Here is a 26,642-nt window from a genome sequence, read left to right as displayed (position 1 = left end):
TACACGCAGAAAGCATTTTTGTGGAACCGTCGGGAGGGTTTAACAGAAAAAAAAAAACCTCGTCTCGGGCGGAGTATGCATGATGCGTAGCGGTGCAGCAGCCCTCTGCCCGGGCAGCCCGGCGGTGAGGCGCAGTTCGGGCACCATCACCGGCGGAGCGATACCACCATCTCCTCTCAGCCCCGGTTCGTGACACGGAGAGTGTGTGGCTCACTGTACCTGAGCGAACGTGTCCGTCATTTACTGTCGGAAAAGGGGGGCAGAGGATCAAAACTGGACCAAGGAAGCTGTATCTAATGCTCTAAAATGCAGTGCCACATCGCTCTCGCATCACGAATGATCTCCCCGGGCTTGCTGCTGCGGTTGTTTTGCAACTGATGAAGATTTTTTTTTAATTTTTTGTATTATTTTGACGCGCTTCTGTGGATGAATATGTTTATTCTGCTGCTGTGGTGTAGTGTGTGAGGTAAGTGACTTATCCAGGGGTGCGCGTTACTTTCTCCTGCTCCTCAAATCGAGGTTTTTTTATTTTGTGGCATTTTGATTTTATATTAGGACTGTTTTCTTGTTTTTGTTTTTCTCCGCTGAATATGAGGGATCGTATGGCAGCTAGAGAAATTCTATCATTAGACCTGGAACTATTCGGCTACTAGCTCAGCATCAATTTCTGCAACTGGTGCTGGTGGAATATTATAAGAGAGGCTGGTTGTATTGGAAATATGGGCCCATAGTTCATAGCCAGCTACGAATGCAAACCAGGGTTTTCTAGAAAGAGTTGAGGCAGTCATTGCATTCTGTAAGGCAATAGGAAACTGTAGATATGCTGCTGCAATGGTGGAGGCTGGTTGATGGTACCTCCTGAGCAGGATGATAGGAATTTGCACAAATGTGAAATGTATAGTGCAACATCACCTTTGCTCGCAACGTGACTCCTGAGCCACAAGCAGAGCAGTTTCCAAGTTCAGGTGTTGGATATTATTTACTGGAGCCTTCGGTCTTTAAATGCAGCACTGCCATCATAAAGTTTAAGTGTGCAGCAGGCTGCCATGCTGGAGGTTACTCTGTAACCTGCTGATTTGCAACTGAAAGCAACCTGATATTCCCATAATATTATTCAAGGCTGCAACAAACTGATGGTTCACTAAGATTGCATAACTCTTGGTTGCTCCTGTTAGTGCAGACACATCTCACAGGGGCAATAAAGTAGGGCCTGTGCTATATGTGCTGTATAATACAGCAGCTTGCGAGCTGTATTGCTCTGCCTCCCATCCAGAAACTACCCCCACACACTGTGATGACAGGCATAATGAATAAATAATCACAAAGACCCACATACCCCCACTGTACACTCAAAAACAAGTGAGTGTACATGGTGAAACAATTGTAGTAACCCTGTAATATGGAATTAAACATTTTCAAATATCAGAGAAAAACCAGCAGCTTTAGCTCCGTTAGTGTTGCCATAGAAAATATTCAAAATGACATGCATGATAATGTAAGTATATGATGTTATATGAGGTGATTTTCACTATTGCAGACTGCAGGTGTATAAGTGTTTTGCTAGTAATGCTTCCCAGAGGGCTATAAACATGAGTGTGTGTCTGTTGAGTCTCTCAAAAGATTAACAAGCATCATCACTGCTCAGTGTTAAAGTTTAACTTTCCCTTCATCATTTACCGGCTTGTTTTCACTCTACAGTCGACAGGTGCTGCTCCCTAAACTACTAGAATAGACACGGGTTTTTTTTCCATGTAAACACAATGTGATTTAATTGGTTTCACCTTTAGGACAAAGAGTGAAGTGTCACTCGGGCTCAGTTATTCTTAACTCGCTTGACTTTAAACTGATGATACAGTATCTCAGTTGTTTTTTTCAGCAGTATGGTGGGTGTGAAGTTTCAGTCTTGTTGTGCTGTGCCCACCACGCTGCTCTTTGAGGGCTGTATTCAAGGCTCTGCAGTCGAGTTTGTGTAAAAACTCTGGTTAAAACTCCCGTTGTAGAGGGGTCTGCGTGGGGCATGCAAGACATATTTGGCGAGGAATTAAAAGGTCATTAGCACATTTACAACAGTGACGAAAAGTGATTCATGAGAGATATTGAAACCTTTTTAAAATAGCAAAACAGGCTCATTAAAACAGTGTTTGTGAGCACATGTTCCTCAAAATGAGTAAACTGCAGAAGACATTGCAGTAGTTACAAAATTACACTAAAATGATGAATGTGTTTATGGTTTTGTGCTGATTCACTTCTTTCATGATAGTAACCCAGGAGGCGTTTTTGTGAATTACCCTGCCTCATGTGAAAATACTGGGTTCACTGATCCAATGTCATATATGGCATATTCTTACACACGCTCTTGTGTCTCGCATGCAAACACCCACACACACACACACACACACACACTATATGGAATGTTCTAATTCTGGGGTCACGGTGACAGTGAGAAGAACGAGTCGGGAGGCCTCATATTACTTCAGATTCCTCTGCTTCAGGTCTAACACATGCCCTGTGGAGGTGTGTGTATCCATGCATCCATTTATTATTTATTTTTATATGCATGTGTGTGTGTGTGCATGTATATCAGGAAGGCTTTGGGGTGATTGGAGCGTGAATGTTTGTCCATCAGATGATGAGAGCTTGCTCAACCACCACAGACAGCTCGCCCCTTATCGCTGCCAACGGTTGTCGCGTGGATCAACACATTTTTTATTTGATGGTTGTATATCAAGATTGGCAGGAAACATGGAGGGAGAGAGAGGGGATGACATGCAACACAGATCCTCATGTCAGAATAGTGGCAGAGACGTTGCTAGGCCCGAATCTTGTAGCTGTCAGAGCCGCGTCAGTGTCAAACAGCTTAGTACGTTCTTAATTTTGTATGAACTGAGCACCGTTGAGCTTAAAATTCTCCTTAAATACAAATTCTCTGCTTTCCACATTACACAGATCCATTAGTCACCTTCTTTATGCCAGGCTGTCCCTCAAGTATCTCTCTACAGATACTGGGGTACAATAGAGGTAACTGTGCCAAGTCACTCCGTTGGGCCTACAGAAATACTCAAGCTGGAGTTGCAAAGTGACAGTTAGGTTCAGAAACGAATGCCTACAAAGATACACATAAAAAGCAACAAACACACACGCTCGAAGTGTGAGGACTCCAAAACAACCGCATCTATCCATCATGACTTACTCCAAACATAACCTAATCCCAGGCATGAGGGTGTTTATTACAAGCCTCCCACTGGCCGACCGCTGCGTTCCGCTTCCTTCTGCGCTCCCTTTCAGTTGCTGTTTTCAGAGTCCCTGTTTCTATGGGAAACAAGCTAACAAGATACATGCTAATGACTGAAAACTGTGGCACAAAGTTGGATTGTGCACAATAGCCGTGTCAAGGACGTTTTTTAAAAGTTGTCCTCCTCTGGCATGATATTTTGCAGGTGCTCTAGCCTTAGAAGAAGTCAGTTCTATGTTTGATGCAAAACGTGGATTTTAAAAAGCCGAACCTTTTTTCCCCCAGGATGATTCTTCCTGATGTTTTTTTTCTTTTTCCAACCGACCTCTCGTTGGCTCGGCTCGAGCATGGTGAGAAGATCTGGCAATGTGAGACCTTTGACCTTCACCCTTAAATTAACCTAACCTCAACGCAGCAGTGAGCCTCACAGTGGGCCTAAACCGAAGTCCGAGTTAAGACCCTTGAAAGGTGAGGACGGGACAAACCTTGTCCCAAAATGTCCTTTACCTCCATGTTCTGAAAAGCACTCGCTCAGAACAATCTTTCTCTTTCTGTCTCGCTCTCTCTCTCTCTCTGAGACATGCCAAAGGAAACTCCAGATGCCCTCCCCCACACAGAGGGGGGGCCAAGTGAGGACTCACTGTCCTGAGCCAGATGATAGCTCGCCAACTGTTGGCTGTAAAGACGCAATGTACTTCTCATCCTTTGCTCAGAGTGGGTGGCTCAACAGGGCCACTACAGCAAATCACTGCGTATAAGTCTACAAAGCCTTCTTTTGACAATTCTAGGGATATCTTTCTCTTAAAGGTGCGCACTGGATGTTCTGCATCTTTCTTGATTCTTGGGGCTGTTTAAAATGGCACATCTTCCAACTTCTCCTGAGTGCTCCAGGTGAACTGCAGGCACGGACGAGTCTGAAAGAAAAGAAACAGAGCGCAGAGGTCGATTTCCTCATTTCAAAATAATCAGCGAGGGAGAGGAGCCTGATGAGGAAGTTGAGGTCTCCTGTAATAATACAACACGCCCACTTCTCCCTGTCACAAGACTAGACTTTTTCATGACCTTGGGGGCTTTTTGTGTGTGATACCACATGCACACAACCCCCCCCCCCCAAACACACAACCTTGCATACATACTAGTGGTGATGCCTTCAGGGAATTAATGGAAGTCTTGTGTACATGGGGATATTTTGGACCTCCCCATGTGCTGTGAGCTCCTTGTGCATATTATTAATCTAATAGTGTGACAGTGCATAGACTGGTCTCCAGCTGCAGGAATGATTTCTGCAGAGGAAGAGCAGGAGCTAAGGCCAGGCTTCTTGCACTCTGCCTGGGACTCTCAGTAAAAACAGGATGTAGCAGTTGCTCACAGGAACAGGTGGCTGTCAACGTGACTACAGCAAGTGAATCACGGTTAACAGTTGCCCCCAGAGTTTGCACCACTCCCTAATCCGCGGACACACACACACACACACACACACACAGAGAAAAGAGGGTTTTGTGCAGGCTCACGCGCCAAGATAAAACTCCCCACCTCCGTTGTCTCCAAACTTCCCACTGAACCCGTTTCATCACATGAGCGTTGCCTCACTCTTCTTCAGACCGTGGTTCAGCAGCTTGTGGGCTACAATACTCGTAATCGGTTTTATATTTGGGCTCCTCGCGGAAGGAAACATGACGCGCGAGGACAGAGAGGAGCTGTCCGCGCGGACAGAGAGAAGGCAAGGCGGGCGCCGCGCGCTGCGGGCAATTTGTAAGGTGCGTAAAAGTGGCGTTATAAGTGGCACGTCGCCATATATGAGATACAATATATAAAATGCGCTTTAAATACACTTTTTAGAGAAGCTCTGGGTATAAATGTTGTTTAATGTAGTGTACAGCGCACGGTTCCACTTTCTCTTTACAATGGACTTTATATGTTAGCATGTCACCATATGAACATGCTTTCTCTGCTAGCATGTTCTTATTGTAAATAAATATTGTTTATTTTTTTATATATATAAAAGTTCGTTTTTTTTAAAGCTCAGACAACTCAGAAAACTAAAAAAGTTTTATTTTTGGACATTATTTATTCTACACATGTTGTAGGGATTTTTTGTTTGTGTTTATACACAAAGAAACATACATTTCTTTGTAAATAGGCCTTTGCGCTAGGCTTACATGGCACAGGCTCTCAGATTCACACTCAGGTCAGTTTTTTAAAACTGGTATGGTCAGTTGCTTTGTCCTCTCTAATCTCCTTTTTCTATTTTGACTTTATCTCTCTCTCTCTCTCTCTCTCTCTCTCTTTCTCTCTCTCTCTGTGTGTGTGCAAATTGTTTTATTGTATCTCTAAACTCAACGAATAGATTTTCTTTCAGTTGTTATGGCGCCTGTTCTGTGAGGGTACCAGCTGTTATTTTTTTGGTGATCAGTTTGAACAGATGTAAGAGAGTCTAAAAGCAACAGGTGCTGGCTGCCTGCCTGCTGTGTGCAGAACACTTTGCATAATAGAGTCAGAAGGATGGTTGTTTGTGTGTGCCAGTGTTTTATGCTTTTGGTTAATGGGATGATGCATCAAAAAGCACACAGGAGGTTAAAGAAAAAGTCACAAAATATCCCGTTGTACTGTAGTGTTACGTAACAAGAGGAACATTTCCTGGTATGAAATGTTTTTAAAGATGTACAAAGTGTGAATATTTGAATAAAAGAAAAGATTAAAGCAAGAAGCAACACAGAAGTCTTTTCTTCACTAATAAGCAAAGTGATTTTAAAGCTGCAGATCTAATAGCTGCTGGTCAGACAGTTGTAAATCTAAGATTGCTGACTTCTCCCACGTACCTATCTGTCAGTCACTGGCTCCGTCTTTATTGTACCCGTTTTTACTTATCACATCTCTACTCAACAGCCTCCACAGTCCTTCCCTCAGTCATAAGAAACTTGCTGCAGGCAAAGCTCATTTCAAGTGTACAGCAGTGAGTTTCTGAGGTGAAGACACATGCGTAACAGCAGTGATGTGCCTCCCGGAATATACATCATGGAGCGCGTGTGCTGCGCTGCCGTGGAGATTTTGGTCAGCTGAAGCGTGAATCTCACCTTGTGTTGATGAAAAAATCACCACAAACATTGTTTCCTCTTGTGGATGTGTTTCGAGACTACATTGAGTATTAAATACTAAGATGTTATTCAAAACAGTAATTTAATGGGAGTCGCAATATTTTTGGAATAAAATAGCCAAGGTTGTGGGAGGTTATGAAATTGTTCTGGTTAAAGGATGTGATTTAAAATGCAGCATTAGAAATAGAAATAGAAAGTAAAGTAAAATCACTGCCTGCAGCAAACACTGAGACTATTTCACCAGGTTAATACAGGCAAACTGTGCTCACCATAATAATCATTGTCAGCTGTAAAAGATGGTTTGGGAACATTTGAGAGAAACAATAACTTTGACCTGAAAACTTCCCCTGAAACAGGACGCTGGTATTATTCATCTCTGTTTGTCTCAACCTGCAGATATTGTCTGTGTTTATCGGCGGTCTGCGTTCTGATTTGCTCATTGGATATTGTTATGATTCAGCATGAGCTCAGCTTTCTTTGGACAAGAGAAGGTTTGTCTTAAAGAGCAAAGTGGAAGCCAAGATGATTCCTGCATGACTGATTTCACTTTGAAATGAATACTCAGTACTCATTCTTGGACATTTCTTTTTTTCTTTTTTTCCCAAGCGGTAATTTAGATTCTTTAATCTTTTAAGATGTTGCTTAAATACTGCCCAATCCATGTCTGTAATGAGATGAGGGAAATGTAGGCCTGGATTTAATACTATACAAAATGTGGTCACAGCAAGGTCTTTATGGGCTGCGCTTAAATGAAATATGAGTTGAGAATTTGGCAACTACCTCTTTTAAGACAGAGGGAGAGGGCGCTTTTATTGCCCACATTAGATTAAATAAATGTAGAACTTCTATGGGGAGAGAGACTGAAGAGTTCCTGTGTACTTGAACGACATCCTTATAGTGCTTGAAAGAGCTCAATGAATAATAATAACATTAATGCTGCTCCTTTATTTGCTGGACACCATACATGTGTACAAAGTCACAACCTACTGTCTGGAAATGAGTAGAAATGTTTTATATTTTGTTGTTTAATTGATACTGTACTGACCTACAGAATCACTGCAGTACTTTATGTCCCGTTCCTTGCAGTCGTCATCGGCACTGGCGAGCAGGAGCTGTTGTCGGGGATCGTTGACATGCATTCACCCTGAGCTCGGTGACGCCTCCCTCAGTGGTGTGGTGGCAGGATGCCAGTGCAGGCGGCCCAGTGGACAGAGTTCCTGTCCTGTCCCATCTGCTACAATGAGTTTGACAGCAGCAGCCACCAGCCCATCAGCCTGGGCTGCTCCCACACGGTGTGTAAGACCTGCCTACACAAACTGCACCGCAAGGCCTGTCCTTTTGATCAGACACCCATCAGCACCGATATCGACCTGCTGCCAGTCAACTGTGCCCTGCTACAGCTGGTTGGAGCTCAGGTGAGTCAGGGAGAGGGAAGGCATGTTCATGGCACTCCTCTTTCTGTGTGTTTCTGTGTGCTCATGATGTGTATCGCGTAGGTCCCAGATGTGCAGCCGGTGAGCCTGAGCAGCGCAGCAGAGGTTGAGAACTATGAGGTCTGCAAGGTGTGCGTGGAAGAGCTGGCTCTCTACCTAAAACCTATCAGCGGTGCGAAAGGTTTGTGTCTGTGCAGTTATGTATGTTTGTTTTTGATGGTACATTTTCAGATCTGTGGACATCTGTGAAAGAGAATGAAGCTCCTGGTACTAAATGTGCGGGGGCCGCGCGGTTGAGTGCAACTTGGCATTCGGGCTTCTCACACTTCTAATGACGCCTTAAAGCTGCTGTACCTTTATGGTACTGAAGGAAAATTCAACTATCTGCATAACCAGACAAAAAGATGAACCTTCCTGACACTGACCAATAGTTTCTGATTGTTTGTTCAGCCAATTCTATCATTTCTGGCAAATTAGATTATTCACACTGCGTCATGTCTGGTTCTCTAAGAAGCACGAACCATTGGTGGGACATTAGATACACAATGAAGGCTCATCCCCTCCATAAAGAGCCCTCTAAATCCACCTTTATAGCTGGTTACAACAGACTTATGTCTGCCATGTCTCTGTTCTTTTTGGGTCAGCGGATTAAGTTTCTTTGTTTCAAGGATTTCGATTAAATAAAGTTAAATTGAGACAAAAATCAATGAAATATAAAATGACTGATAACTAAAGTAAATGTTCTTGTTGCGATGAAGTTACACAGATATGCTGTTTTACCACAGAGGTGTCACCTTTGGCAGGTGTGGCGACTCTGAGTCCGAGCGTGCTTAGTCGGCCAATGCAGAGGAAGCTGGTGACGCTGGTGAACTGCCAGCTGGTGGAGGAGGAGGGCCGCGTGCGGGCGGTGCGGGCAGGCCGTTCGCTGGGGGAACGAACCGTAACTGAGCTCATCCTGCAGCACCAGAACCCCCAGCAGCTCTCTGCCAACCTCTGGGCAGCGGTGAGGGCGCGGGGCTGCCAGTTCCTGGGACCTGGTGGGTGTGCATGGCATACAAAAATTCTAGTTTTAAAGCCTGTGGATTTTTAGGAGTTTGTCAGTTCAGTTGGTTCCTCATTCAGTTCACTGGACTCGTGTCCAGAAGTTACCTTTTGAGTAGAGTAAATTGCCTGTTTAGACTGCCTCATCAAACTGACTGCTGGTACCCGGTGTCCTGTGATGATTACTCATAGGGCAGATTCTGACTGGGAAACTGTTTCTCATCATGATCACAGAATGAGTTCATTAAAAAGTCTGAGGACACCTGGTTCTTCTATCAAAAATAGATTTGTTTTTGTTTGTTCAGAATAGAAAATCAAAACACGTATTATTTGCAGTGTTTGCATGCATATGCATGCTCACCTGTGTCTATTTGTTCGCTGAATATTTTTCTCTGATTCTCTCCACCATCTCTATATCGCTTTCTCTCGCTCTCTTTCCCCACCTCTCGGATGTCCTTTGCTGTATCCCTACATCCCCCTCTAACTTCATCAAACTCCTCATCAGCTATGCAAGAAGATGCACTGAAGCTAGTCTTACTGGCTCTGGAGGACGGCTCAGCTTTGTCCAGGAAGGTTTTGGTTTTGTTTGTTGTGCAAAAGCTGGAGGCTCGATTCCCCCAGGCCTCCAAAACCAGCATAGGCCACGTGGTGCAGCTTCTCTACAGGGCCTCCTGCTTCAAGGTACAGGCAGCATGAATGAGCATACACACATAAATACACATAAAACCCATACAGAAGTTCACATAGAAGAACATGCAATGCACTATGAAGTGCTTCATTAAAATGTGAATATAGTCTACGTCAGACTGAACAAAAGAACCTCAGTTTGCTGCTGTCCCAAGAACCCAAGCCATAATAAATGACCTGATTAGATGAAGGGAATTTAAATAGATTTTCAGTTACCACCACATATTCCTTTACTGCGGAGATAGTGCTCCAAATGAATACCCTTTTTATGTCATCAGTCATAGAGGTGTTTTCCAAAACTGTTATTCTATAGTATAATATTTTCCACCTAATAAACGCTATCAAATTAAGATAAAAAACAAAAACAATGATTTTCATCAAATTAGTCAAAGCGTCTGAGGGAGCTTCAGAAAACCCCTTCTCAAAAGTGGATTGCTCAACTTTATATGATCCAGTCTGAGATTAATCTATTATCACTCCCTAAATGGGTTGCCCATACTACTAATGAGCATATGGACTTCTGTGGATATATTTTCTGTGTGTGCGTGTATTTTTGTGCCTGTTATCTGATGACAGACATCGCTGGTAGGGCAGAAATGCCAGCTATCTGCTTGTGATGTAACAGCAGTCTATATTTGCCCTTGTTGCCCCGCCTTGCAGGACACAGACAGACAGCACAGAGATGCAGAGAAAGATAGATGAAAGTGCAGGAACAGAGAGAGAAAAGCTGACAGAGGATGGACAGAAGCAAGAGCTCTGCTAATGACGAAATCTGATTCTGTTAGGTTGTAATTTTGACCGTTGAGTTCAGATGATTTATAAGTGATAGCTTGCGTTGGCGTGTGTTGGTGTCTTGTGATGATTACTCATAGGGCAGATTCTGAGAAGGGGAAAATCCCCTTGTCTGATCTGAATTTGAGTTTATTAGTCTGAAGACACCACACACAGATAAACTAACCAGTCGGTAAATTTAATTTGAAAATTATTTTTAGTACTTGGGACCTCCCGTACCAAAATACTACTGTATTTGTAAGGAATAATCCCCAAACTAATATGTAATTCCCCATTAGCTAGCTAGGTGTCACTGGAAAGGGCAAAATTATTTAGTTTTATTTGTTTTAATTAAGTTATGCAGCATATTGATTTTAGTACAGTATATTCTAATTAGCATTCAGAGTTGCAATACCTCAATAATTCTCAGATCTTCTGCCCATACAAACAGGCATGAATTAAAGCCAAGATTAATTACTTGTATTTGGTAAAAATAAATAAATATAAACTTTTTATGTCAGTTAAAATGTAAAATTATCAGTGACAATTAATTTTGGGGTGAAAGATGATTATTGATTATTCCATTAATTCCATTTGTTTGGTACTTTTGTTGGGAAAAAAAGTCTTACCAAAGATCAGAATCTGTGCGCACCCTCCTTCTCTTCCTCGTCTTTCTTCTCACTCTCCCTTGTCTTGCCCTCTTTCCCATTCTTTCTTATCGTCTGTCCTCCCTATCAGGTGACCAAGCGTGATGAGGACTCCTCTCTGATGCAGCTGAAGGAAGAGTTTCGGACGTACGAGGCTCTGAGGAGAGAACACGACGCTCAGATCGTCCACATCGCCATGGAGGCGGGCCTACGAATTTCACCTGAGCAGTGGTCTTCTCTGCTGTACGGAGACCTGGTCCACAAGTCACATATGCAGTCCATTATTGACAAGGTACCAGCATAATTCATATGCTTCATTATATTCATTATTGATAAAGTCCCTTTTGAAATTTTACACAAGCTTCTAGAAAACAGAAGCGCAGGACAAATGCATTTATCTATTCTTTATTTTGTTTTTAAAGACTCACTCTCCTCTTCTATCTTCTTCTCCAGTTGCAGTCTCCAGAGTCGTTTGCAAAGAGCGTCCAGGAGCTGACAATTGTTCTGCAGAGGACAGGAGACCCTGCCAACCTCACAAGCCTTAGACCACACCTCGAGCTACTAGCCAACATAGACCACAACCCAGGTACTTGAGTTTGTTCAATAGCATTCATCCGAATGAATGCAAAAGAGTCTGGATTATTAACACTTCTCAGAATAAAGGGCTCGTTCAGTTCCAGAAAGTTTAATGAGATTTAAAAGTGAAGGAAATAGGCAAGCTCTGACCCTCACATACCAAAATGCAATTAACGAGCACAATAGCAAAGATCACAACTACTGACTCATCTTCTGTGTGAAACATTTATTAATCAAAGCACAAAGACAAGCGGGGTGTTTGATGTGTTTGGCACTCAGATATTTATTCTGTCATGTGGTTCTCTATTAAATGTCCAGTGTGTAACATTTAGGAGGATCTATTGACAGAAATGGAAGATTATATTCATAGGCATGTTTTCAGTAGTCAGTGGCTGTAGATAGGGCCCTCTTGCATTTTTCATGGCCACCGTAGTTTCTCCTACACGCTTGGAGAGACGAGGTGAGACGAGGAAGTTGTAATCTGCACCACTAGATACCACTACATCCTACACAACTTGTCAAACTCGTTTAATACTTGATTACATTCCCTTCAGTTGCAGCTGTACTTTGTCATTAGCAAATGTCAGCATGCTAAAAACAAAACTAAAATGGTGACCATCACAAATAACATACCTAAACATCAGCATGTTAGCATTGTTATCGTGAGCATGTTAGCATGCTGATGTTAGCATTTAGCTCAAAGCAGAATTATGCAGTAATTGTAATCTCAGAGCTGCTAACATGGCTGTACACTCTTAATTTTTTATATTTTTAGTTAGGAATCAAATATATTCTTTTCTTTTGGTGCCCTTTTTTGTTCCCATACTGTGTAATTGAGATAATGACAAAAGTGCATGTATCCTCATCCAAAAAGTAAGTCAGGTAGAGCGTTTTGCCCTGATTTAATGGTATCAGGATGTCTAATCTCAATGATCTCTCATATGCACTAGATTCTAAAGCCTTTTTGAGATAATGCACAGTGATACTATACAGATGTGTTGTTGATCTGTGTCCAGATGCCCCGGCACCATCATGGGAGGAGCTGGAAAGTGTGATGCTGGCTGTGAAGTTGGTGGTTCACGGACTTGTGGAATTCATTCAGAACTTCAGCAAGAAGAGCCACGACGCTCCACAGGTACATATTTAAAATGGATAACAGAACAGTGCAAGAATTGAGACGGGCAGCAGGAAATTTGAGGGAGCATATAAATAATATTTGCCCTTCTGAAAAGTGCAGAATAAGGACGAGAGAGGTGAGAGGAGAGGTTGTACTGCTGCTCCATCCAGGCACCGTATAAGGCCATCAGCATAGAAGATAAGATGTTCAGGGTCTAGCAGCACACTTTGTTCCTCCTGACTGTAGATAGTTCAAAGGACATGGCGTTTAAAACTAACACTGAAAACAGAATTGATTAATAAGTATTACAGTCAATTTCTGTCAATCATCCTTGGCTAGAAGGGAAGCATTCATTTCTTTGAGTGATGAATTCAAAAATCAGAACATTCATTTCATATTTTCTGACTGTCGCATAAACCTGCAGAGCGACCACAAGGTGACACTTTTACAGATCCACCTCTGCCTTTACCCTTAGGTTTAGACAGTTGGTGGTTTAAAAGAATCTTTTAATTTCAACATTGACAAAATTAAAATATTTTTGAAGATATAAAAGATGTGTTCAGGGGCAAACAGTTGTGAGCTCTGTAAGCCAAAGAATAGTTTTGAAATGGCAGCTCAGTTTGAAACAATTGTTTTCAATTAAGAATATAGAACAAAGATGATTATGAAAGTCACATGTTTTTGTTTAATGATGTTTGGCAGGCAGCTAACCTTTGTAGTCTGTCCGTACCTGTTTGTGGGCTTTGACTTGTGATACCATTCATTTTCCAACACAGTGTCTTTTACATCTTTTTGACAGTTAATGTAAATTGTATGTGTGCATTCTGCAGCCTCAGGCCAACAGCAAGTACAAGACCAGCATGTGTCGAGACCTTCGTCAGCAGGGAGGCTGTCCCCGGGGAACCAACTGTACATTTGCACACACACAGGATGAGCTGGAGAAGTGAGTGAGCACTCCTAAAGACTCTCTTTTCACTGTATTCAAGATATAAAAGAACTCTGATCATCCAAGTTTGCATTTCTAATTAGTGACATAATGTTGGGACTGCTAAAGTCAGCTTGTCCAACTGTGGGCGTTATTCTGTGCTTCATAACTGCAAAAAACGGCACGATTAACCGAAGTATCGATATATGAGGAAGAGTCATAAGTTAGACAAATATCTACATCCCATTAAGGGGTTTTAGCCTAAGGCACACTTAACTCTGCCCTGTAAAAAGAGACCTTTTATTTCTGCTCTCATCTGTGTCTACACCCCCCAACCCCCACTTTTTAATTAGACTATTAATCTAATCATATATTTATTTACAAGAGGATTTACAAGATGTCCTCTGAAAAAATTATTGCAAGGCTAAGGACGCACAAACACACACAGTATTCAGATTATTAAGATGTTCTCTTCTGACGAAAGCAGCATGTCCCTTCATCTCTTTACAGATTTAGACTGAGGAACAAGAAGAGCAGCAGTGTGGGCCGTGCGTTCCCTTTAGCACCGGGGGTTATGGGTAAAACCTTCACCATGGAGGGAAGCATCCACTCAGATGTATCTGCAGGAGTCAAAGGCACAGGAGAGAACACAGCCGCCCTGACGGAGGGAGTGCCCGGCCTGACTCACCCGCAACTGATCTCCAGAGGGTCTGACATGATGGATGAGATGAAGAGAGCGGTGCCAAATGGATCCAATGGGGCTAACGGGTCCAACGGGCTCTCTGGCACCAGCAGAAACACATCGGGGTCAACTGAACAGTAAGATTATTCTTCCACTTACTCACTAATATCATTTACATTTGAATTAACCCAGTGAAATCCATATTCACATGTCACCTGATGTGTGGATTGGCACACATTTAATATTTGCATATGATTTTGGTAGAGAAATAGTCCTTCATAAACATTTATGTGCTGTTGGGAAGGTCTAACCTTACTTATTTATGTGTTCATTCTTTCTCTTTATGTTGTCATCCTGTCCATTAGGAAGCCCATATCTCCTCCCAGAACTCCAGTCAGCCACTCCTCAGCATCGTCTCCCTTGACAACAGTTGGACGGGGTGACGGTGGCGCTCCTATGCCCAAACATGGTCAGTTTGTGCTGCGTGCACCACATCCTTCTCAGGCGTCAGAGCTGTACTATCAGGAGCCCCACTCTGCATATGAAACAGCCCATTATCAACCAACCTGTGAGTCCATTTTGAAATAAAAGCTTTAATTAAAAAAAACTTTATTGTTGTCTAGAGAAAGTGCAAATCTCTTCTCTCCCTTTTTTTCCCTCCTCATCTCCAGCAGGTTCCTACTACCCATCTACCCTTCATCCCCCTCACAAACCCTGCATGGCTCGGTTCCTTCGATCCTCCAATGTCCCAGAATCCTCCCTGCCACCCTCGATTGGCCCTCCACCATCTTCCTACCCCAGTGACTCTCAAACACAACACCCACCTTCCTCCTCTTCGTCAGGGTACCCGCCTAGAGATCGGATGGGACCTCCTGCCTTCCATCCCCACCCAGGGCAGCCTCAGTATGGGCCTCTGGCTTCTGCTCATGGTGTTTATGCTCCGCTCTATGACAGCAGGAGAGTATGGAGGCCTCAGGTGAGCCTTCTGTTAATTATCATATCACTATGTTAATTTGATCAGTCTGCAACTTATTATATTATAATGATGATGATTATCGTTGCAGCTGTATCACAGAGAGGATGCCAGGAGTAACTCACTGCCTCCAGAGGTGCTGCATTCCTCTGTCTACCAGCCTCCACTCAGGGAGAGATTCAACTCTCTAGATAGCAACTACTGCTCTGGAGCTGAACACCGTGCAGGGCTACACAGGGTTGGTGAAACAAGACATTTCTTATCAATCAATCGATCAAACTTTATTTATATAGCACATATTATACAGTTTAGTGCAGTTCAAAGTGCTTCACAGACGATTGACAAGACCGAATGCAGTACAAATTAAATTTATTTATTTAAAAATAAAATGCAATGATAAAAATGACAATAAAATACAGGTATAACGATAGTGTTTGATGTAAGTTATACTAAAAACAATAGAACAATGTAAGGACTTCAAAACCGTTGTGTAATGTGTTCTCTCTTTCTGGTCCTGGTCAGCACTCTGGCTGCAGAGTTCCGAAACAGCTGTGACCTTTTTTGGGTAGACCAGAAGGGAGTGCGTTACAGTAGTCTGACCTGCTTGAGATACAAGGATGCACTCAGAGAGAGAAATGGTCGCACTTTAGCAATATTCTTTAGTTAATAAAAAGCAGCTTTAGTGACAAACCCCACATGAGCCTCAAAGTTCAGGTCAGAGTCGAAGACCACATCGTTCCTCACTTGTTTCCTCAGGGTTAGGATATTTATTTTTTCACTAAAACCTCAGTTTTATCCTGATTGAATAGAAAATGTTGTGCCATCTATACATTAATATTTAAAATACACTCAAAAAGGGAATCAGGTGGACCTGTGTCATCAGGAGACATGGCCACATAAAGTGTGTCATCAGAATAACTATGGAAAGAGATGCTGTGTTGACATCGCCAAGGGGTTGAATATATAGATAAACAAGAATATGCCCTAAAATTGATCCTTGGGGAACCCCACAGGTTATTTTCAAAGTTTTGGAAAAAATATTATTGTAAGTTGTGACCACGAAGATGAAAACCGGTTAAAAACAGTTCCAGTCATAGCATGGTCATCGAGTATACTCACTTCTGATTGGCTGAGGGGATTTATTTTAAGACCTCTGATGTAGCAGCTACTTTTAGACCGATATCCGTTCAAGAACCGTACTAACTGGCTGTTCTCCCACTTGTTTGAGTAATGTTTATTCAAACTTTGACATTAGAAGCGAAAGCATAGTATTTATTTAAGCGTAATTAAAAAAAAGGTTAATTATTGATAAGTAGGCATATTATAAGAGAGATAATCCACTCTGAGCCATGCAATAATTAAAAATAACGCTCTCTGCTGAGGGTTATATTAAAATGATTTGCTTTCTGTTTTTCTTATCTCAGTATAATGCAGCATCTCTTGTGCAGCATCCAGTATGTCAAGAGAAAACACCTATATTAATTGATGTTGGTCTGTCTTGCATTGAACAGATTTAATGCTACATTCTGTTCAGCAACATCTCCTTTCCTTCAGTTTCTCTTTTTACACCCACATATCATCTCACCTCTACCTTCACTGCCAGCCACAGAGCTGCAGTATGTAGCTTCAACCTCCTCTGTAGTCCTCCCACTTCTCACCCAAATGTGTCTCTGCCTCCCCCACTCACTTCTCTCCTTATTACTTATATAGCATTACTGGTATGACTACTGCAATACTACAGTATATTTTACCAGTATGTGCGGCAACATTACCTGTTATTGAGATTTGTCGTATAGATGCGGTCTGTGTGTATTAGTATTTTTTGTATTTGGTATATTTTAAAATACTAAAAGTGCAAATAACCAAAATGTATATATTACTTAAGTATTTTTTGTGTTGTGCAGGAGAACACAAAAAATGTATTATAGCAACACATTTATATTGTAATTCAATGCACTGCAATAGTCCTGCAATGGAAATATTCAATATACTTTTTGTGTCTACCACATGGGACAGACAGCCTTACATTATAAGGCAAGGTAATACCAAACTACTAACTACTACTAATGAAACTGCAATATGGCCAAGTGCAATATCCAAACCTCAGAAGCTGCAAATGTGACAAAAAAGCATTATAATGAAGAAGAAGAAATGCCCTGGCCAATAAATCTTGTTCTCCGGGTGAGAAAAACATGTTTGTTTGATACAGACCACAGAAAATGAAAATTGGGATGTCAAAATTATCACTCCCACTAATTGTGAATCATATTGCAATTACAGTATCTGTCAAAATAATCTCAATAGGATTTTTTTTACCATATCGCACAGCCCTAATAACTACACCCTCAAAAATGAATAAACAGCTATTTTGTACAGCTGTTTTTATTGCTTCCACCCCCACAATTTCATAAAAAAGGCTCCTCTGCCTGGCTCGATGTCTAGACCCAGACCAAACATAAAATTCTATCACACCTACTGCACCTGAACTTGGGAAAGGATGGAGGAATTCTGACAACTAAAAACTCAAAGCATTATATTTGTAATGTACAGTATTTCCCCAAATCCACAATTTGGTTGTGAATGATACTCATCAGTTGTCTTTTATGGCTTCAGTCGGATGTGTTGGCTACCTAATGACATCGCCACTAAACCTTTAATTAAAATGTTTGAAGATATTATTACTATTATGTTAATGTACCTGTTCACTTTCAATCCCCTGTCAGGATTATGGCCGTGTTCCTCTGGGCTACGAGGATCTGTTCAGACGGAAGCAGGAGCAGTGGGCTCATCATCACCACCATCACAATACCAACAGGCCCTCCCAATCCTCCCCCATCTTCACCATCGATTTTGGAAGTGAGGTAGGAAGCAAATAAGAAAGACAACATATGTACACACACGAACACACAGAGCATCGTTGAGGGCGTTTATAGGCATAACAGTTGAAATTAAAACATCACCGTGACCAGATTATTAATAGTGTCACAGCAGCCACCCTGAACCTGTAAGTAATGAATTCCTTATGTATTTTAGCATTTTAAAAATATGTAGGATTTAATTCCTATCCCAAAAGCTTCGCTTCAGCTGTGTCCAATGCTATTTAAGTGGGAGATAGTTGCTTAGCAACTGTGGAGGAAGATATCATAGCAATGCACAATTGTGGCATGTGTGGGCGTGTGTGTGTGTGTGTGAGTGAGAGAGAGAGAGAGAGAGAGAAAGTGAGAGGAGAGACTTTAACGAGCAGTGACTCAGGCTTTCAGCCGAGTAAAGCTTTGTTTAACAGCACGTCAGATATGTTTTTGACATCACATAAAATTGAGCTCTTATTAAATGAACCGCAAGGACTTTTTTAAGTGTTTGTTTCCTTATTTTTTCTTTCTTTTTTTTTTTTTTGATGCCTCTGCATAACAAGCATAGGCAAACAAGACCATCAGCGAAAAGACAGGATATGTCTATTTAATGATATCCAGTGTTTGCCTCAGCGATGGCAGTGAAGTGGCAGCGTGTCAGCACTAGCAGTGGGAGCATACATTCAAATTAGTTGTATGAGCCCTCCTCCTCAAACTTATACCTTCTGTATAATATTCATTTCACATGGCAAGGTACACTTGCACTGCACATGTCTCCAGTCACAGGGCTGACACATATAGACTACCATACACACTCACATTCTCACATGTGGGCAATTTTGAGTCTCTATTTCGAACGCAGGCCTAACTAAGACCAAAATGATCCTACAGTGCCCCATATTGTGCAAACAGCTGCTACGTCCGTCTTTCTGTCTCTTTTAAACAAATGCTTGGCACATCAATATCGGTGTAGAAGCACAAACAAGCTAAGGAGTGTGTCTCACCATCGTCTTCATTTTCACTTTCAGCACGTGGAGAGCGGTGGAGGCCAGTGTGTGGGGTGCAGGTTCAGAGGCGAGGAAAGTTTAGCGCACTACTCTCCGTGGTCCTGTGGTACCATCGGCCCCTGCCTCAGCCCCTTTGAGCCCGAAACGCTCACACACACCTCAGCTCACTCCTGCTCAGAGCACTCGGTGAGACTCGTCCTGAAGGTCCAGTGTGTTGATGTGGAGATGGGTTCTCTTTCTAATGGCATCCGTGTGTTTCTCATGCAGGAGTTGGACAGCAACGGAGGTGGAGGCGGTGGCGTTAGCAGTGGCGGTGTCGGGAAACGATGGCTGCATTCGTTAGATCCCTACCGCCGCTTGAAAGACGAGGACCCGATCATTCCCTTTAGTGAGGGGCCCATTATATCCAAGTGGGGTGCCATATCCAGGGCATCTCGCACGGGCTACCACACCACCGACCCTGTCCAAGCCACGGCCTGCCAGGGCAGCGCCAGCACCACACCCATCAACTTTAAAGGTAATGAGGGATAGAAGAGGGGTGTGAGAGGTGCAGGAAAGACTAAAGAAAAGAGAAGTGCAGGATGGAACAAGGCTGACAGGGAGGGAAGAGGAGGGAGAATTTTTATTTTTATATGAGGAGGCTTTGGAACAACCAGCCTGAGAAGAAGTCAGAATCAAACACTTTTTTTTTTATAGTCTAGCTATAAAGTTTTAAAGTGTTGTTTGTTTACATTTTGATTTGTTTTTCTCTCAAAGATTACAACCCCCACCTTGATCACAGCGACTACAGGTGGAGCTCCAGAGGATCAGACTCTTCAAGCCACTCCAGTTTCCTAGAGAGGTACCACACGCACATCACTTTTTTTGTCTTACTTGTCGCTAAATTATGGGGGAATTATGGGGGAATTATTATGCTAAGCACATTCCCTGCACCTTTCTGTTTCTCAACACTTAACAACAAGATTCAAATCTTTTAAGTTCACAAACCTGCTATAAAAAAGTATTGGTTACATTTCACTCTGCTAAAACACCCCCAGGACACACATAGAAACTAATTCCTGATTGTTCTTAAAACATTTGCTCTTACTCTTTCTCTCTCATCCCTCTCTCATTGTGCTGCAGTCATTTCCTCTCTGTGGTCAGACTAAAAATAGAGCTGCTAGCTGGTTGGTAAAAACCCTCTGGGCAGCCAAGAAAAGGAGTCAGGGAAGCCCTCAGCACTGATGTCTCTAATGCACAGAATACATTCAGATATACTGACATGCAGTTCTAATAACCATTACCAGGCTGCTAGTGCACAGTGTAATGCTTTAACATGCATATTTTCTTTTATTCTACCTTCATTATCATAACTCTCTTTCTTTAGATAATATTGATATTGATAACAAGAAATTAAAACATTAAAAAAATAAAAATAGGGATCAATGGTTGTGTTTTTGTGGTTTCAGTGAGCAGCTTTGTGCGTCAGAGCTTCACGGCCGTCGAACTTCAATAAGCAGCGGAGAGAAAATTGTGTCTGATCTGCAAGCCCGTCAGACCGCCTACAGCCAGAATCGGGGCCGGGCTGAGAGTGAGCCGGACCCGGATCGAGATATTGAGCTTGAACTGTGTGTCCTTGACATGGAGGATTCAGACCACCAGGAGATCAAGTCTCAGGTTTGTATGACTATGTAAATCAGAGCAGAGTTATGAACCATACACAGTAAAAACACATGGACACTGTGTCTGTGATGTTGCACGGCTATTTCTGAAGGGATGTTTCGAAGTTCGGAGTTTTTAATTTGCCTCTTTGCCGCTCAGGAGTCTTTAGACCTGGCCACCCCACAGTCTCAGGATTCTTCCCACCTCCTTCCACCTCCCTGCTCCTCTCCCCTCCTCTCCTCTCCTGTGGAGGAGCACCCCCAAACAGAGGGTCCTTCGACAGACAAGATGGATACTCACCTGCTGAAAAAGATGGCCTTCAGGTGAATTATAATGGTAACCAGTGTTTGGCAGGATCACCCTCGGTCTGAGTCTTCTTTGAGTTGGTTAAGCCGGCAGTCTTGACTCTTTTATTCCTTCCCTCCTCTCTTTCTGATTTCCAGGAAGTCTCTGTCTCCTGGAGGGTTGGTCTCAGGAGGTCTGGGCGTCGGCAAGCTGATGCTGAGGACCGGACCCCCTCGACTGGGGGATGCCTCCACCCGGGCTTGTCCTGAGACGACTGTGACAGAGATGCTGCTCAATGGAAGCTAAGGGGACACAAAGTCAGACACTGACCTGCACCAAGCTAGAGCTGAATCGCTTCCCTACAGCCACATCCTGGTTAAAGGGAATATCATTTAAATTCAGCCTTCATATATGTCGATCATATGCCTAAATAAAACTTGACAGTCTGTGCTGCGCCACATCTTAAGGAGCAAGAGAAAACACACTGTCCTGCCTCCTAAGTGGAGATTTTTCACCAATGTACAGCTCCACAGAGAATTTAGTGATATCACTGTTTATGCCTCGTAAGGTACATGGTCAGTTTGCACTTACAGTAGATGCTGAACTTGTCCATGTTTGCAGTCTCAGCTTTGGTCACATTTAGGAGAAAGGCTTTAGATCTAACAACATCTTCATCACATGATTTCACATAACATTGTACGCCTTATGTTTGCACGTCGTCTACTATGTTGTCATTCAACATGGCTGACAAAGACAGACTTGTGTTTGATGGGCCTCTCTCGTGTCATTTAAAATCTGAGAGACAACAGCAGCCTATACAGTAGGCAGCAATACAGTACAATGAGTCTTGCCACTTTTTACATTTACTTACATTTTGTGTCAATCTTTTCCTTCACTTTTTCCTCCGTTCCTCACTTTTTGAATCTTTTAGCCCCCTTATGAATATCTGACAGTTAATTTTCATGGTTTGCTATCTCTTCACATGTTAATGCATTTGCTTCCATAAGCATCCTCACACGGCAAAGCCTTCATCTGGTTTGATGCTGCTGGTGTAGTTTATAGCCTTTGCTGTATTGCTGCATAACACATTTTCACAAGTATTCCTTGAAAAAGCAAGAGATAGACCTTATAATACTGAGAACAAAAACGGGCACTCCGATCCTCCAATAAAATAGGCAACTGCAGAAAACAGAGGCCTTCACTATGCTGATCCTCAAACAAGCCTCTGTCTTTTATTAGTCATGGGACCTTTTAAATGTTAACCTCGACTGTCATGAGATCACAGAACACAACAAAATACGTCATAAATAGAATTTGTAAATGATCGTCGATCACTGGAGATCAAGACATTAATACAAAGATGTGTGTACACTTTCTTTTAATCCACACTATACTACCTTTAACCTTTGTTTTATTATGTGACTCATACTGCAACAAAAGAATACAAAGCACTTCTTTTGGGAACAGAAATTTGTATTTTCAGCTGCAGATGGAACTAATTTAGTTAATTTCTATTCAAGCCACAGTGACTCACCGTCAACTCAAACTATTGTTTCATCTTTGTGTGCCCGTTGTGGCTCCGGCATTTAATCCTGCTAGTCTTACTGCTCTCACACTCACACACACACAGTACATGTGTGCACACTTCACACACAGTAGACACAAACATGCAATACAGTGGCCTTTCTCTCCTTGGTGTTATATAAACCTGAACATTGGGCTCTATGATGACTTTTGTCCAAGCCCACTGCCAGTCTCCCGTCCTGTTTCAGAGGTGATATCTTTCACATTAATGTGGTCTCAGTGCTTTCCAGTCCACTCGCCTTTGTGTACAATGTAAACAATATTCAGAAGTTGCGCATGGTGTTTTCAAGCTGAAGCCTACAAAAGTGAGGGACACCATTTCTTGTGTTTCTTCATGCTATATCTTTGTTTAACTTTTTGAAATGTTTTGTTTCCTTTTATTTTATGCATTGCTAACTTCTGTGAAGTTGTTTGTTGGGGTATTTTGTATCAGGATCTTTGTTACTATTGTTTTGTTGGCTATATTTCACATCACAGAGACAAAACTGATTGTCTTGTCTAGTGTTCCTCTGTTTTTGCTGGCCATCAGTACGCTGTCTAGTTCACTGTCGTTTTGTGCAGTATGGGTGACTTCCTTACAGCCCAGCCTTGCCTCACTCCCTTTTATAGATATGAGGCATCTTGTCATGTGTGGCTAATGACATAGAAAAAAAAAACATTAACCCATTTTAGATATACAGGATTTGAAGTCATGAAGACTCTGAGTTTGTTTACACCTATTCTAAATCTTATGAGATTTGTGTAGCGTGAGAAGACTTATCTTTGAAACTTCCTCTTTAATTTCCTCTCACCTAAGCTACTGTACCTTTTCAGCAGCGACGTCTTTCCTCTCAGATTATACATTAAATCCCATTTTAGAGGATGGCAGAATGGCTGTACAAGTGAGGATTGCTTATTTAGTTTCGACTTGAAGCTTGAATAGGTAAATAGGTGACTGGTAACCTTTTGGGGGGGTTTTCTCCCAGTCTTCCACCAAACATATGCTTGGAGAAGCGGGTAGACAAAATGATGAATTTGACTGAACAATTCAGTGTGACTTGTGATAATACTTTTTTGAAAACTCCAATGTTTTATGGGGTTCATTTCTGAGATGAAAAGGCAAGAGCTGGCGCAGGGATTTAGCTTTGTTATGAAATGAGCTCAGCTACCTACTGTCGCTCTGCATCTGTTTACAACTTCACCTTTGAAGTCATGTAACGTTAAGTGCCATGTTGTGTACAGTACAGTACAATCAATCCCTGCAATTTTCCTATAGCTTTTCATATTCCTCTACTGTAAACTCTGTGAGGAGGGAAAGGCTCGGTCAGGTGTGAGGAGTGAGATCACTTCTCTTGTAGTCCTGCTTTGTTCCATTAGAGGAGGCTAGATCCTTGTCTGTCTTGAATTGCTCAGGGAAGACTTCAGTTGCTCAACTACTTTGGCTTTTTCTATATTCATCACTTAAATATTCTGTGGAAGTATTTACCTGAATTTTACTTGCTGATAACTGGCCCTTTCACCCGAAGCATAAATGGGTTACGCTGATTATATTGTTTGCAAGTGTTTACTTTGCCCGTGTTTTCTTTTGCCTCTCAGTATCAATATTGGCTTTGCTATCCCTGTTCTCATGGGAAAGGGCTGGGCACTACTGTATGTAAAAACAGTATTGTGAGTATTGAACTAATGTCAAAGTGATACTCCCCTGTTTCCTTTAAAGTGTCCATAGAGCACTGCTGTAGTGGCTAATTGCACTGCACTAATTCCCACCCCATCACTGCCAGCGGGTGCCACCCCGTGCCCCCTCACCCCACCCCGCCCCGGCTCTTCCTTTACCCCACCACCCCATCCTCCCTGCATCCTGCGTCATGCATGCAATATAGTCCCTCTTGTGATGGCGGAGGAGTATTGATGATTCTGTAGTTGTGATACAACACACCCAGCGCTGTAAGAGTTCTGCACATGCCCACTGTGTGGCCACGTCAAGTGCTGAAGTTTGCTTGCAGCATTTTACTCGTTTGCTCATGAAAATGAATTCTTGTTTAATAGAGATTATATTATTATTATGACTATTATTGTTATTACCACATTTGGTTGCTGTTGTGGTATTTCTCCTTCTTGGTATATAGGTCTGCTTCTTTGTTTTGAATTTGAGAATTTGCTGAAACTGTTGAAATTTTTTATTAGACAAAAATGTGTCTCATTATTCTATATTATATGGGGAAAAGCTTGTTTGTTGACTGTGAAACATATGATGAACTGATGTTTTCTGACTATTCATGTCTGTATTAGACATTTTATTTGCGAATCTATTGTTCGATTGAAATGTAAATGAACTATTAAGAGATGGTACACATCCGTCATTGTATACAGTCTGGCACCATCATTAGATGGACTTATAGTATAGACGCTCATTTATACAACCTGTGATAATCAGATATATTTAAATGTTTAAATCATTGGGGCAGCCGTGTAATGTTTCAGAATGAGGAAAATCCTTAAAGAGACAGCATATCTAAAATGTCCCCATAATGAATAATACTGTTACGTATTCCATTTATTTCCTTGGAAATATCACATTGTGAAAGGTTTCCCTTTTACTTACTGTAAGGTAATGCAGGACTGGAGTAATTCTAACCTATGGTGATACTCATTTATGTGCTATAATGATTAATGAAACTATATTGTTTGACTGACTGATTGATTCTTCTGTGCATTTTCTGACTCGTTCATCTGTATTACACTGACTTACAGACAGCTTGGCCGAGCAGCATACTGCTTCTGTGTTGCACTGAGATGAAATTATAAAAAGGAAGAGTTCAGCACATGAAATTGCATGCTACAATAAACAAACAACAAATAATGCTTCTTTGTGACTTTGTCATCATTTATGAATGTCGTTTTATGACAGGGGATGTTACATAATGCAACCAATTCGTTCGGGCCTTGAGTTGACAGTAAACAACACGTATTTGGGTGTGAAAGCACAAACACATTCCAACCAACACACCAAAAACAATGTACATTTCTTACAATTTCTTCAAGTTTTATCCAAACACTTCCTGTCTGCAATGAGACAGATCATCACACTTCCAGGGGGTAGACTGACTCACCTACCTGTCTGCCTGCAGAGTTGCAGCTAGGCTCTTCATGCTGTTGATAATCACTGTAAAACAAACAAAATCAATAAGAAATATTAGATTATATATACCAGACCAGTGTTTATGTATGTCACATCTCACACAGTATATGGACAATGAACAAATGACCATCAAAGTACAATAACACAATAAATTCACATTATACTGAAAATATAAGCCACTTATTGCTGTCAGCTGCTTTTCATACAAATTAAAGCCAGCAATTTAGTTTTAGCAGCAACTTTTCACACCCAGTCCTCTCTAGTTAATATTATTTTTTCATCCTGATTTTAATGTGACAAAATATTATTTATAATGTATTTATTATTAATTATTATATCAATATACAATCCAGATATTACATCCATCCTTCTTTAAAACATAGGCTACTGTAAAGACTTGTGATACAGTGATTACCTACATAACTACATATAGATACCAAGACCATCCCACTAGTTATGTAAAACAAAATGTGGCTGCTGCATCACTCATACACTGTATTCCCATGGCTCCTGATTTGCCTGGTCAGAGAGACACTATGAGTCTGTTTCCACTGTCTCATGTTGTAGTGCACAAGTTAAATCTAATCAGGCAAACAAGAGGGGTAATGAAACACAAGGTGGTGCTAAAAAGCTCCAAAACTCTGTGTAAAAGATCAGAGGGGAAATAGAACAAGACGTCTTTATAGTCCGTATTACTATAAACTGTCCACCAGAAATCTGTTAACACCTAACTAGATTTGTGAGTGTGTCTGAGGACCGCTAGTGACTTGGGTTGTTAAGTTAAAAAGGAAAAGAGTGCTCTGTGTTACCTGGTCCAACTCTGAGTTGGGCAGGCTGGACAGGAAAGGCCAGCATGGGCCAGTCACCACAACACAATGAGAACAGTGGGTGTGTTGGTGACTGCTGTGGTTCGGTGGCTGAGCCCCCTCCCCCCCCCCCAACTTTTCTACTCAAAATCTCTTGCAAACAAGTGTGAGCC

General features: G+C 41.9%; 1 protein-coding gene across 4 annotated transcripts; it reads left to right on the top strand.

Annotated features, from left to right (window-relative positions):
• On the top strand, nucleotides 1-25,386 carry rc3h2 (ring finger and CCCH-type domains 2). Of its 4 annotated transcripts, none has more exons than XM_035668588.1 (20): nucleotides 1-466; nucleotides 7,414-7,742; nucleotides 7,824-7,941; nucleotides 8,564-8,797; nucleotides 9,307-9,482; nucleotides 10,998-11,198; nucleotides 11,360-11,492; nucleotides 12,499-12,617; nucleotides 13,430-13,542; nucleotides 14,035-14,343; nucleotides 14,572-14,774; nucleotides 14,881-15,182; nucleotides 15,271-15,417; nucleotides 17,903-18,040; nucleotides 19,057-19,221; nucleotides 19,303-19,552; nucleotides 19,792-19,876; nucleotides 20,484-20,691; nucleotides 20,836-20,999; nucleotides 21,120-25,386. In XM_035668588.1, the coding sequence occupies exons 2-20, from the start codon at nucleotides 7,512-7,514 to the stop codon at nucleotides 21,265-21,267; spliced, it is 3,444 nt and encodes a 1,147-aa protein (XP_035524481.1). In that variant the 5' UTR covers nucleotides 1-466; nucleotides 7,414-7,511; the 3' UTR covers nucleotides 21,268-25,386. The 4 variants fall into 4 exon arrangements, with proteins under 4 accessions (XP_035524481.1, XP_035524478.1, XP_035524479.1 ...); XM_035668585.1 differs by having other exon boundaries at nucleotides 14,878-15,182; nucleotides 21,120-21,267; XM_035668586.1 differs by lacking the exon at nucleotides 1-466 and adding an exon at nucleotides 4,707-4,989 and having other exon boundaries at nucleotides 14,878-15,182; nucleotides 21,120-21,267.
• The last annotated feature ends 1,256 nt before the right edge of the window (nucleotides 25,387-26,642 follow it).

This window comes from Morone saxatilis, unplaced genomic scaffold, assembly GCF_004916995.1.
Source record: "Morone saxatilis isolate NCDOM2014 unplaced genomic scaffold, NCSU_SB_2.0 Contig21, whole genome shotgun sequence".
Classification (NCBI taxonomy): Eukaryota; Metazoa; Chordata; class Actinopteri; family Moronidae; genus Morone; species Morone saxatilis.
Note: the sequence above shows the minus strand (reverse complement) of the source record. Positions and strands in the feature narration are given on the sequence as shown.

Bases quoted from the DNA above. Each gene is read 5' to 3' on its own strand.
- rc3h2 (XM_035668587.1), top strand. From the start codon at position 7,512: ATGCCAGTGCAGGCGGCCCAGTGGACAGAGTTCCTGTCCTGTCCCATC. The intron at 14,344-14,571 runs GTAAGATTATTC...CCTGTCCATTAG, and splicing joins ACATCGGGGTCAACTGAACA to GAAGCCCATATCTCCTCCCA. The intron at 21,000-21,119 runs GTGAATTATAAT...TCTGATTTCCAG, and splicing joins CTGAAAAAGATGGCCTTCAG to GAAGTCTCTGTCTCCTGGAG.